Source organism: Mangifera indica, chromosome 13, assembly GCF_011075055.1.
Source record: "Mangifera indica cultivar Alphonso chromosome 13, CATAS_Mindica_2.1, whole genome shotgun sequence".
Lineage (NCBI taxonomy): Eukaryota > Viridiplantae > Streptophyta > Magnoliopsida > Sapindales > Anacardiaceae > Mangifera > Mangifera indica.
In genome coordinates this window covers 4,341,644-4,355,297 of record NC_058149.1, presented here as the reverse complement: position 1 = coordinate 4,355,297, position 13,654 = coordinate 4,341,644, and the positions used below count along the sequence as shown (strand labels likewise).

Sequence of the window (13,654 nt, the reverse complement as noted above, 5' to 3'; positions counted from 1 at the left end):
CTTAGCTTAAATTAATTTCGGCCTTAAACAAGTTTTTTTTCTTTTTTTTTTAGATCAATCAAGAAGACAAATTAGACACTCACACAACCTAGAATTCGACTACACTAGGATTCAACAAGAAATCAAAAATTTCACAAATAGAAGAACACCAAAACGTTAGCCACAAAGCAAAGAAATAAAGAACTAAGACTCATAAAGAAAACGAAATCAAGAACACACTCACAGATTTTTAAGATGCATGACTATTCTAGAAAAAGGAATCCTAAATCACAAACACAAGAAAAGATAGATACGAAACCTGATTCGACTCAACTTTGATACCAACTGACGCGAACCTTGATGATTTGACGCAAGACCCAACGCCCAAGAAGATATTTTTCCCAGGACTGAATCAGTTTTGTCATTGAATGACTCTTAACCCAAATTGATATGGAATCAAACGAACCTTGGAATCGTAATAGTGAACACTACAAGACTAAAGCTTGATAAGTTCAAAGGTTTGGTAGTTCAAGAGTAAGCAAAATTATGTAAGTCGGCCAAAAGATCCATTCATCATGAAAATGTGAGTTTATATAGTACAATGCTAACTTAACCCTAAACTACCTATGACCCAATGGACTTCCAAACATCCCAAGCCCATTACCTAAATAACTATCGAAAACACTAATTAAATTAAAATAAAATATGTCAATTGGGCTCAATAAAGTCTAGCCCGGTCACAAACAAGATTAAAATTATAAAAACCAAAAACCTTAAATTTGGGTAAACTAAAACTACGTAATATAGACTAAAATAGATTTAATTAGGCCTCTAAATTGGGTGCAACTAGAAAAGCTAGTTTTTGTTATAGATCTCAAAATGAGCTTCGCGTTGATATATTACAGGCCCCATAACTCCTCCCGGATCAAAAGTTATGGCTATTTAAAATCTATTTGAGCATAAGCTCAGACCTGAATCAAGTTGACCTCTCAGTTGGCTCCTTCAAGCATCCAATCATCCTTGAGAGCCAGTTTTAGTCTCTAAGCCCTCCACGAGCCCAACTAAGGCTTGTTGAATCTCCTTAGCTCTACTTCTTGTAACTGGCCCAACCGAATTATGTAGCGGATCTCCTTGATGGTTCGATGCTTCTACGATGCCTCCATCAGAAATGCATCATGTGAAGCTTATTTTAGGCCAAAAGAGCAAACTACTTAAGAGATTCTTGAGCCCAACTAATGAGGTTATTTATCAGGCCTCACTTTAAAGATTCTCTCTCTAAAAAACCATGCTCTCCCTTCTCTCTAAAAAACCACTTTCCTCCTCTCCCTCTTTACGTTAGTTAAAGTTCTTCTATCTCGGCTGTATTGTTATCCACCAGGTTCTACTCTCCGGTCCGGTGACCTAGGTCACCGGCTCCCCCCCCCCCCCCTTTTTTTTTCTCCGGTGGATGCATATTTGGCTCTTTTCTTTCAAATGGAGTTGGTTTGCGGTGTCCCTCAAAGTGTTCTATAGGGCTGCTTCTTATGCTTGTTTTTGTTTTCCGGTATCAAAACTTCCAGTTCTGTTCTGTTCATCTTTTCCGGTGTTTGTTTCTTTTCCGTTTGATCTCTGAAGCTTATTTGGGTGCTGTGGAGTTTCCCTCCTTCCGAAAATTCAAATTTTGGAGCTGTTACTTGAGTTTGTACGCTTTCCTTCTTGGTGCATGCTGCATTTTCTTTCTGTGGCAGGTTTTCCTTTTATCCTTTTTGGGATATTTTAGTCTGTTGTGCCATCTTCTGCTCTGAATTAGCAGGTTGTTTGCATTGATTCAATTAGTCAATCCTCTTCTTTTAGCAGTCCACCCTATTTCCGTTTTTAGTTATTTCCTATTCAGTATGTCTTCTTCTTCTGTGCTGAATAAGCAAACTACTTCTCTTATATCTGATCCCTCCATGCACCAAAATAGTATGGTTGCTGCTTCAAGGAAAACGTCAGGTTCTTCTTCAAGTGTGCTGGAACATGTGGAGATGGAAGGAGGAATGGAGAAGAGGGCTTCATGGAACTCTTTCTTCACTCCTAAGAAGTCCAATGTGAAGTTGGAATTTTTTGAACCTAAAGGGAAAGACTCTAAGGGGCGGATTTGTGTGGCCCCCCCTCAAGAAGTTGCTGAACAAGGTGCATTGAGATGGAATACATGTGCTGTAGGCTTCTTCCTTGGCAAAAGACCACCATTCTTGACGGTCAAAAGAGCTTTGGAGAGGGTGTGGAAAGCTTTAGGCCTCATTCATGACTTCGGGCCAAGGTGTTTTCATCCTAAAGTTCCAAGATATGGAGGGAACTACAAGAGCTGTGGAAGAGGGGCAGATTACCATACAAGGACAACCATTTCTTGTGCGGAAATGGACTACTAATCTGCCTATGGTGATTAATGACGTGAAGAAGGTAGCTATATGGATTAGAATGTATGGCATTCCCCTTGAGTTTTGGACACCGAAAGGGCTTAGTTACATTGCTAGTGCAATAGGAAGTCCGCTTTACATGGACTCCGTGACTGAAGAAGGGACAAGATTGGAGTATGCTAGAGTTTGCATTGAGATAGAGGTGGACTCGGGATGTCCCGATTCCATTAGCCTAGCTTTGCCAAATGGAGAATTGATGGTAATCAAGGTGGAGTATGCTTGGAAACCTATAAAATGCAATGGTTGTCAATGCTTTGGTCATTCCATAGCAAATTGCTCACTAGCACCCAAACAAGGTAATAACATAATCTCACGGAATACCTTGAAGGAGGGGGATGGGTTTGTGGTACCGAAGAAAATGCATGGGAAAGACAAAATGGTGCTAACACCAAAAGGCTATGACAAGAAATCCAAGGACAAAGGGGTGGAAATGGGGAAAACTACGGGAATTAGTTTACAAGCTCAAAAGAGTAATAGATTTTCTGCCTTGACTATTAAGGAGCCTCATGAGCTGGAAAAGGAGAAGACAATGCCGAATCAAGAAGTAAACTATGAGGCCAACGTAAATGAAGCCAAAAAGGAAGGAAAGAGGTGCGGAGGCGAAGCTAGCACATCAAAAGAACATTTTCCCCCCTTGGTGGAAAGTGTGAGTGCTCGGGAGAGTGAAGAAGGGGCCACAAACACAATTCAGCATCTGAGTAGTTTGGAGGACATGGATCAAGAAGCATCTCCGGCAATGGCACCATTTGGAGGGAAACTTAAAGTGGATGAGATGGATTTTAGGAAGGAGAATGCTGAAATGAAGAGTAAAAACGTGGGGAAGAAATTGGCAAAGCAAAGGAGAGCAATTTCCCCATCCCACTCATCCAAATGACCAAAGTTGCATGCTGGAATGTTAGGGGCCTTAATGCTCCTAACAAACAAAGGGAGGTTAGACATGTTATGTTTCATAATAAAGTTGATTTCATGGCTGTATTAGAAACAAAAGTAGGGTCTCACAATATTTCTAGAGTGGCTAGTAATGTATGGAGAGATTGGGAGCATGACAATAATAATGGGGTGTGCCAAAATGGGAGAATTTGGGTAGGATGGAATAAGGAAGCTATTAGTATAGATATTAAGGGAAAAGCCCCTCAATTCATTCACTGTGAAGCTTGGTTAGTGAAGGAGGAAACCCAAGTGGCTATATCTATAGTTTATGGGCTTAATCAACCTTTGGAGAGGAAAAGTCTTTGGAGGGAACTTATTAAGTACTCAAACCAAATGGGCAGTAAACCTTGGCTAATTATGGGTGATTTTAATGCAATTAGGGGACCAAATGAAAAGATAGGAGGGGCGGTATGGGGTGATACATATTGTGATGATCTAAACAATTGTTGTAGAGAGGCAAACTTAGATGATCTAAGATATATGGGGAACCATTTCACTTGGAGTAATTCTAGTGTAGGGCAAAAGAGGATAGCTTGCAAATTGGATAGAGCTCTTGTTAATGAAGGTTGGAGTGATGTTTTGCCGGATTCTTATGCACATTTTCTCAATCCTTCAATTTCAGACCATTCTCCTTATGTAGTGAATTGTGGAGGGGGAGAGGAGAGGAGAAAGGTTCCATTCAAGTTCTACAATATGTGGGCAAATCATGAAAGTTTCATTGATATTGTAAGGGAGGCTTGGAAAGAGGATTATGAGGGCAGTCCTATGTTCAACCTTGTTAACAAACTCAAAGGTTTAAAAAGTGCTTTAAGGAGGTTGAATAAGAATGAATTTTGGAATATTTCCGAAAAGGTGATAGAAGCAAAAAATAACCTGGAAGATGTTCAAAATAGACTCCAAATCAACCCTCTTGATGAGGATTTAGCTAAAGAAGAAAAAACTTGGCTGGAAAACTATTGGAGACTTAGTGAGGCAGAAGAATCATTGGCTAGGCAAAAAGCAAAGGCTCATTGGCTTCAAGAAGGAGATCAAAACACCAAATATTTCTTCAAATGTGTTAAAGCGCAGAGAAGTAGGAATTCAATAAAAGAAGTATGCCTTGATGATGGAACCTTTGTGAGTGATAAGGGAGAAGTCAAAAAGGAGTTTGTAAACTACTTTAAGAAAGTTCTCAACTCCACGAATGTTTGCAATTTAAACGTTAAAGAAATACAAAGGCTGGTTAACTTCCAATTGGAGAGCCAAGTAAAGGAGATGATGATTAAGGAGGTGGAGGAGGATGAGATCAAAGCTACCATCTTTGCCATGGACAACAATAAAGCTCCCGGTCCGGATGGTTATGGAGCATTCTTCTTTAAGGCAGCTTGGGAGGTTGTTGGGAGTGATGTAACCAAGGCAATCAAGCACTTTTTCTCCACGGGTCGTCTCCTCAAAGAGGTAAATTGTACAATACTTGCTCTTGTTCCTAAGGTGGCTAATTCTTCTATGTGCAAGGACTATAGGCCTATAGCTTGCTGCAACACCATTTATAAATGTATCTCCAAGATCCTAGCAAATCGCCTCAAAGCCATCCTCCCAAACTTCATTGATAAAGCACAAGGCGCCTTTGTGGGAGGTCGGAACATTGGAGAAAATATCATGTTGTGCCAAGAATTAATGCACAACTTCCACAAATTGGGCAAAGACAAGAAGTGTGCTATGAAGATTGATATATTGAAGGCTTATGACACGGTTCAATGGGACTTCCTTCTCTCAATCCTTGGAACTATTGGCACACCGGGGAAATTCATAGGATGGATCAAGAGCTGCATCACAACTCCTTCATTCTCATTGGGAATCAATGGTGAATTAGTTGGTTTTTTCAAGAGCTCTCATGGATTAAGACAAGGGGACCCTATATCCCCTTACCTCTTTGTAATGGCAATGGAGATACTCTCCCGTATGCTTGGGGAACTTAAAAATCAGCCTTCTTTTGGCCATTATTGGAAATGCAAGGTAAACAACATCACCCATCTTTGTTTTGCCGATGACCTTATCTTATTTTGTAGGGCGGATGGTGACTCCATTTCACTGATGAAGAATACCCTTAGCCTATTCCATAAGTGGTCCGGGCTGAAGATGAATTGTGCTAAAAGTAATATGTACCTTTCCGGGGTTTCCCAAGAGGAGAAGAAGCAATTCTCGGCTATTATCAATATGGAATTGGGAGAGCTGCCTTTTAAGTATTTAGGAGTGCCTATAACTTCTTCAAAGCTCAAATGTGGTGAATGCAAGATATTGATTCAGAAGATTGTGGGGAGAATCACCTCTTGGCGTAGCAAAGCTTTATCCTATGCGGGTAGGCTCATTCTTATAAGAGCTGTCCTATTTAGCATTCAAATATATTGGTCTTCAATATTTATACTCCCTTCAAGTATCCATAAGGAGATTGATGGAATTTTAAGGAATTTCCTTTGGAGTGGTGCTTCAATGGAGGGAAAGAAGGCAAAAGTTGCTTGGGAGGAGGTTTGTGTTCCTAAAAAGGAGGGTGGATTAGGAATCATGAAGAGCAAAGCTTGGAATAAAGCTGCCATAGTCAAAAACATGTGGAAGATTCTTAATGACAAGAGGAATTCTCTTTGGGTGGAATGGATTAAAACCAACAAGCTAAGAGGCAAATGTTTTTGGGAAATAAAGGCTAATGGGGAGAGCTCTTGGGTTTGGAGGAAGATCCTTGGCATTAGGGAACAAATGAAGTCCAAGTTCAAGAAGATTGTTGGCAATGGGGAAAAGACATATCTATGGCATGACAATTGGCACCCTCACGGTCCTTTGTTGGATAAATATGGTCCAAGGATCATTTATGATTCGGGTATCCCAAAGAATGCTCTTGTTAAAGAAGTCATTGTGGAGCATAGGTGGAAATGGCCGGTGGCAAACTCATGTCACCTTTTGGAGATAAAGGATGCACTTCCTTGCTGCCCTTTGAGTGGAGAAGACTCCTTAATATGGTCCCCAAATTCTAATGGAGAATTCTCTATCAAATCGGTTTGGGAAGTCATCCGAGCTAGGAAGGAGAAGGTAACTTGGTACAAGCTTATTTGGTTCAAAAGACACTTTCTAAGACATTCATTCATTGTTTGGTTGGGTATTAGAGGAAAACTTATGACAAAGGATAAATTGGTCCGGATTGGCCTTATCTCCCACAATGTTTGCTCTTTGTGTAATATGGAACCAGAATGCATGGATCATCTCTTCTTTAGGTGTGCATTTAGTCTCCAAATATGGAATGAAGTGATTAACCTATGTCACCAACAAACCAATCTTATGCCGTGGACCTCCTTGATTACGGAATTGGCTAAGGAATGGAAGAAGGACAATTTCAAGAACATCTTGAGTAAGGTGTGCTTCGGTGCTACCGTCTACCACATTTGGAAGGTTAGGAATGACATTTGCTTTCGAAGAAATGGATTACCAAAGGAGAGAGTCACAATGCTTATTAAAGAGTGTGTTAGAGTAAGGGTAAATTGCTTGAAGAAGGTGGAAAAGTCTAGTGAAAATGTGTCAATTGCAAACAATTGGAGTATCTCTCATGCTATATTTGAGTAGTCATAGAGTGATGTACTACATAGGGTTTGTTGTATGAAGTATCTTCGGTCTAAGTTGATTTTGACTTTATGTGTTGGCTTGGTATTCGGCATAACCTAGGGGCTTGTCCTAGGTATGCTTGTGCTTAGCTCAAACTAGGGGTTTGTCCTAGTTTGCTCTTGTATATCCTTTTCTTGGTATAAAATTATTATCAATTACCAAAAAAAAAAAAAAACTAATGAGGTTATGCCCAAAAGTGAAGTTGGACCAAAATTGAAGGTGCAAGGCTTCTTTTGGCTTAGGAATTACTAGAACTTCATCCTTCTTGGCTTCAAAGGCTACATGGAAACTTAAGGATAACTTGGAACCCAAAAATGATGATGAAGTCGTGTATGCATCAAAAGGAATAACTCCACCAACCTTGGGGTCTTCCACCACTAATATTCCTCTAAGATGATTAGATAAAGGAAAAGAGAGATAAGGCTTCAAAGCTTTATCACCAAGCTCATTCAAAATACAAGTTAAAAACTTAACAACTGGGAGGCCACCCTTTGTATATGAAGAGGTGGCAGCAATGCTACAATTTTCCAATAAAAGTCAACAAAAAAGCAAGTAGTTTACATATTTTAAACAAAGCTAAGCTTCACATTATAAACTAACCCCATACTTCTTAATGTTCTAGGAGACAAAAGTTATTGCCCTTTTCCTTAAATTTAGGAACCATGTTCCCTAACTTTATCAACCAACTTCCTATTTTGTTCCAAAGCAACTAATTACTTGATTTTGGACTCAATGAGCTTCCTAATGAGTCTTGGATGTCTTGGGTTTGTGATGGACTTCTTTTAAGACTTCTTTGGGCTAAATAAAACAAGTCACTTAAGTAGATCTTGAGTCTATTCATTGATGTTATGCCCAAAAGTGAGATTGGGCAAAAAATGAACATGTATTGCTTCCTTTAGCTTGTGAAGGGCTAAATCTTCATTCTTCTTAAGCTCTTGCATGACATGGAGGCCTGAGGAAGATTCAAAACCAACAATGGTGATGGAGCCAAGTATGCATTATTAAGTTTAGCTTGTGTCTTCAATGTTCTCAATGCTAGCTTACCACACCCTTGTCATAGTCATTCATTATTGGATCACACGTTCTTGGTCTTCTATGGATCACATCATTCCCCATCTCTTTAAAAGGATTTGTCTTCAAATCTTCACTTTTAGTTGAACTTTTATTTTAACTTGATGACATCATTGTAACCTACAAAATATGTTAGAAAGGAACCTCACACACTTCCTCACGTGTTTCACTCATCTAAAAAACAAAATGTCACTCAATCTCTTGTGTTTGCACATAATAATGTTGCTCACGTCTCTTGCCTTCTTTCTTTTTCACTCAGCTTTCCTCTCTCAATTCTTTATTGAATCAAACAATCTCAATCAAATTACCTTATAATAATCTAATTCCAACAATCCAAGATCAAAAGAGGAAAAAAACAAAGATAAACACGAAGGCGATAAAAGAACAAACCAAGAATAAGGAAAATTCAAGAAGCATAATAAAGTTTGCGGATTTTTTTTTTTGGAAGAAGTTTGCAGATTTAGGAAGAGAATAAGAGAAGATCACAAGATATTAAGGGGAAAAATCAATTAGATGCAAATCCTTTTACAAATTGGAAAAGAAATAAAGTGTATTCCTTTAATTTACACTTTCCTATTTCAATTTAGGAAAGACATAAAGTCTATATCAAACAAGATCTATTTTCCTTAAGTTGTAGGATTCCTAATATAGGAAGGAATCAAATAAAAAGACAACTTTACTTTTCTTTTTTTTTTTAATTTCATTTTTTCTCTTTTTTAATTTCGCTTTTTTCCCTTTTTGCTGATTTAGAGCCGAGTTTTGATGACAAACTAATGTTAACCTCAAAGAAGAACTATGAGACCTTACACACAAGCAAGGAAGCTAGGAGCTTAGAAAAGCTAAATCATATTTCAGATTAAAGAAAATTTTAACCCAATGCCTATAATTAACACAAACCAAAAGTATAAAAACCTTGACCCAATGATTATGGATAATCATGAACCAAATGCATAACATCCTTGACCCGATGTCTATAATTGACATGAACCAAAGGTATAAGTTGACGCTATACTTTAGAATAGAAAAGAAGGAGAGTGATAAGTCATATTTGAATGCCATAAGTAAATATTCTTGATAAGTTCATGAGTTCTAAAAAAAAACCAAGAGAAAAGATCTCACAATTTCATTATGCCAATGTGTATCATCTATCCCAGGGTCACACATTTATTTATAGCCTCATGATAATATCAAACATAATCTCTAGTATAATAATAATCCTAAATAATAATCATAATATAATTATAATTCCTAAAGAAAATAAAACTAAGAGTTTTAAAACAAATAAAACTCCTAAACAACTAGAAAACTAAAAATACTAGGAAGGTAAATTTCAATTGAATACTAGAAAACTAGAAATATTTTCTTCACATGAACTTTTGCCTAATCAAGCTTCCACTTCATATTTTGACAAGTAAAAACGTCACCAAGGATGTGCCATATCATTTCCCATGTGTTTGATAGTCTCAACATCATTTGCCATGTCATCCTTGAATGCCACATCATGCTTCTTACATTTAGCTTGTGTCTTCAATGTTCTCAATGTTATCCAGCCTACCACACTCTTGTCATAGTCTTTCATTATTAGATGACTCATTAAAAGACTTCTCAAGTTTCGAGTAGGCCTTGAAGAGAAAGAAATGCTCATGGACGTGGGGGAGGAGGAGATAAAGGAAACCATCTTTGCTATGGATAATAATAAGGCCCTAAGTCTGGATGGCTTATAGTGCTTGTTTCTTTAAGGCAACTTGGGACATTGTTGGGGAAGATATAATGAAGGCAATCAGGCATTTCTTCATTTTGAGTAATCTTTTTAAAGAGGTTAATTGTATTATCCTTGCTTTTGTCCCTAAAGTTTCGAACCCTTCTCTTTTACAATGGCTATAGGCCTATTGCTTGTTGTAACACAATCTACAAGTGCATCACCAAAAATATGGCTAATTAGCTCAAGGTGCCTTTGTGGGAAGTTGGTGCATTGGTGAGAACATTCTTCTTTGCCAAGAACTCATGCATAATTACTATAAGGGTTTTTTTTTTTTTTGGTAAAAAAATTTATAACCAAAAAGAGCCTACCATGGGACAAGCCCTTGGGTTAGGAAAGAAAGCCAACGCCTTGCCATAGATAAAGCCCCGAGCTAAAGCCAAACACACTAACCACACCACCTTTACTTGAGAGCTAACTAAGCCAAGGGAAAGTTAGCAACCAAAAAGAGGGAAAAAAAAAAAAGCATTAAGACACCAACAAAACACATAAAGCATCCAAACCAATAGCCTATAAGAAGCAAAAAAAAAAAAAAAAAAGGCCTAAACAAAGATGGATCTCAACAAATCCTAATTAAGCACAATATGCTTAATCAACCAAAAAAAAAAAGTCCCAATTAAGCGTAATGATATCATTATCATAAGATCTCCAAATGTTTGATAAAGAGACTCGATCACTCACAAATCCTTAATGGTAGTGACAGTTCTTTCCTTTAAAGACCATCCTCTATCATAAAGCACATTATTCCTCTCCCTCCAAACATAATACAAGGTAGCCCCAAAGTAAAGCTTTTTTTTTTTGGTAATTAAACATCTATTAACACCAAAAAGAGTCTTACCACGAGCCTAGGAAGGAAAGAAAGCCTTGTCACGGATAAAACCTCGAGCTATGGACAAGAACACCAACAGCACAAGCAAAGGAAAACAAACCTCTTGAGAAGATATCTACACTCACAAGGGGAGATAGCAACCTAGAGGCAAGGCCATAAAGCCAAAAAACTAACAAACACCAAACACAAAAAACAAAATGACTTGCCTAGGACATGTCCTTAAGTTAAGCCGAGAACAACCAAATTACTCAATAAAAAAACAAAAGTGCTAATGAGATTTGTATTCAATTGTTTTGCTATCTTGCTTGTTTTTTTTGGTAATTAAAAATTTGTTAACTAAAAAAAGTCTTACCTTAGGACAAGAAAACCTCGAGTTAATGAAAAAAGCTATACAATGATCCAACAAACAAACTTCCAAAGGTTAATAAAAGCAAGGCTACCTCTTGACATCCTATCTACTTCTCTAAAAAAGATAGAAGTCAAGAAGGCTGAATGATGCAAACCTCACAAATGAACTATGAGACCCTACACGCAAGCAAGGAAGCTAGGAACCCAGAAAAGCTAAATCAGATTTCAAATTAAAGAAAACCTTGAGCCAATGTCTATAATTGACACGAATCAAAAATATAAAAACCTTCACCCAATGATTATAGATAATCATGAACCAAAGGTGTAAAAAACATTGACCCGATGTCTATAATTGACATGAATCAAAGGTATAAATTGACGTCACACTCTAAAGTAGAAAAGAAAGAGAGCGATAAGTCATATTTGAACGTCACAAGAAAATATTCTTGATAAATTCATGAGTTCTCAAAAGAATCAACACAAAAGATCTCACAATTTCATTAAGTCATTGTGTATCATCTATCCCAAGGTTACATGATTATTTATAGTCCTAGTCTAAATAGGATAATAACAAATATAATTTCTAGAATAATAACAATCCTAATCTTTAGGATAATAACAATCTAAATAAGACAATAATAATCTTAAATAATAATCCTAATGTAATTATAATTTCTAAAGAAAATAAAACTAAGACTCTTAAAACAAATAAAACTTTTAAACAACTAGAAAACTAGAAATACCAGAAAACCGAACTTCAATTGAATTATCTTACTTTTTCACATGAATTTTTGCCTAATTAAGCTTCCATTTCATATTTTAACAAGTAAAAACGTCACCAAGGATGTGCCATATCATTTCCCATGTGCTTGATGCTCTCCATGTCATTTGCCATATCATCTTTGACTGCCACATCATACTCCTTACCTTTAGCTTGTGTCTTTAATGTTTTCAATGCTATCCAACCTACCACAATCTTGTCATAATCCTTCATTATTGGATCACATGTTCTTGGTCTTCCATGGATCACATCACTGAAACTAGAAAGAAACAACAAGAATAAAATCTGAAGCAACAAAAAGCGATATGCACCAACACAACAAATAAGCAACAAAGACAAAACAACTAAACAAAGTAAATCAAATAGGCTCCTTGAAAATGCATGTAGAAAGACTCCAAGTAAATTAGATATCTTGCTTGTTGCCTTGATAAGCTTGATGAGCTTAGTGTGTTTCCATGTTTTTCATTAATATACTTAATTACTGAAAAAAAAAAATGATTGAATCTTTTCTAATAGGGAAGCTAGCAAGGAAATTATGATAAAAAGAATTAGAAAGGTGGTGAAGGATAAAGCATCGAATCTTTCAAAGATAGCAAACACTTAAGAAAATGAGCAAATAACCTTGAAGTGGGTTCTTCCAAGAACCATCTTCATGTCCACCAAGTAATGTATTAGGCTGGGTGTGTCTATTTTGTTATTTTGCCTTTGTTACGTAGAGGGTTGTAGTTATGTTTCTTTCCTTTTCTTGAACCCTATCAAGGTTTTAACCTTAGATAGGTCTTCAAGAGAGGTAGTAAATTCCAGTATTGTATATGGAGTTTAGGTTTTTTAGCTTTGTTTGTTTGCAACCTCAACACCTAGGGTTTGTCTTATGGGATGAGGATCTTTTGTAGTTTAGTTTGTTATCTTGCTTGGAGACTTGTCAAGCTTGATGAGCCTTGTTTTGTTCCTTTTTGGTTTCTTTAATTTTTTTTTAGTTTTGGTTTCTTTTTTTTGTTTTCTTTAATATATATATTTATTCATCGAAAAAAAACAAAAGAAACTTCTCAAGAAAAGATTTCTACCTGAGAACCATAAACAAAAGCTCTACCTCAAATTGCACACACTCAAGCAAGAGATGACAATGTTGAAGAGTATATTCGAGAATTTGAGAAACTAATGATGAGGAGTGAAAGGCTCAAATTGAAAGAGCAAACTATTTGATGTATACGCAGCTCCATTGTCATTTTTGGGTTCCAAGTCATCCTTAAGTCTCCATGCAACCTTTGAAGCCAAGAAGAATAAAGTTCTAGCAAATCCCAAGCCAAAGGAAGCATTGCACCTTCAATTTTGGCCCAAAACCACTTTTGGATATAGTCTTATTACATCCACCCAAGGTCCAAATGAATAACTTGCTCCAATTGATCCAAAAGTGTAACTTTTAAAGTCCACCAATGGCCCAAACATCCAAGCATCATTTTGAGAAGCCCAAAGAGCCCAAAATTGGGTTTTAGTTACATTGGAACTAAGTTAAAATTTAGTTTTTTTAGTTAGGAAACATCATTCCTAAAGTTAAGGAAAAAGCAACTAACTTTTGTCTTTAGTTAATTACTATGTATGGGCTTGGTTTAGAATGAATGGCTTAGCTTAATTCATGCCATTTTAGTTGACTTTTGTGGGAAATATTGTATCATTGCCATCCATGCCTCCTATATAAAGGGGTGGATCTTTATTTGTAAAAGTTTTGGTTTTGCTTTTGAATGAAAATTTGAAGAAAGCTTGTTGGCTTTTTTTCTCATTTCCTTTATCCAATTCATCTCAGAGGAAGAATTGGTGGTGGAAGACCCCAAGGTTGGTGGAACTTTCCTTTATGCCTTGGTTAATTTTCTTGTTACCCTTGAAATCCAAAGTGT

The 13,654-nt window shown here is 36.9% G+C and overlaps 1 protein-coding gene and 1 long non-coding RNA gene across 2 annotated transcripts; one reads left to right on the top strand and one right to left on the bottom strand.

Moving 5' to 3' along the window:
- Nucleotides 1–3,704: 3,704 nt before the first annotated feature.
- On the top strand, nt 3,705–7,371 carry LOC123194970. Its single transcript, XM_044608479.1, has 5 exons — nt 3,705–4,019; nt 4,416–4,784; nt 4,893–5,038; nt 5,396–5,852; nt 7,252–7,371. The coding sequence occupies exons 1-5, from the start codon at nt 3,705–3,707 to the stop codon at nt 7,369–7,371; spliced, it is 1,407 nt and encodes a 468-aa protein (XP_044464414.1).
- A 16-nt stretch (nt 7,372–7,387) lies between these two features.
- On the bottom strand, nt 7,388–11,480 carry LOC123195216. The gene is made up of 2 exons (XR_006497404.1): nt 8,019–11,480; nt 7,388–7,926 (listed from the first exon to the last, which is right to left on the bottom strand). It is a non-coding gene; the product is annotated as an uncharacterized LOC123195216 (long non-coding RNA).
- Nucleotides 11,481–13,654: the final 2,174 nt, after the last annotated feature.

Bases quoted from the DNA above. Each gene is read 5' to 3' on its own strand.
- LOC123194970 (XM_044608479.1), top strand. From the start codon at position 3,705: ATGGGTGATTTTAATGCAATTAGGGGACCAAATGAAAAGATAGGAGGG. The intron at 4,020-4,415 runs GTTCCATTCAAG...GTTAAAGCGCAG, and splicing joins GGGGAGAGGAGAGGAGAAAG to AGAAGTAGGAATTCAATAAA. The intron at 4,785-4,892 runs GTAAATTGTACA...TGTATCTCCAAG, and splicing joins CGGGTCGTCTCCTCAAAGAG to ATCCTAGCAAATCGCCTCAA.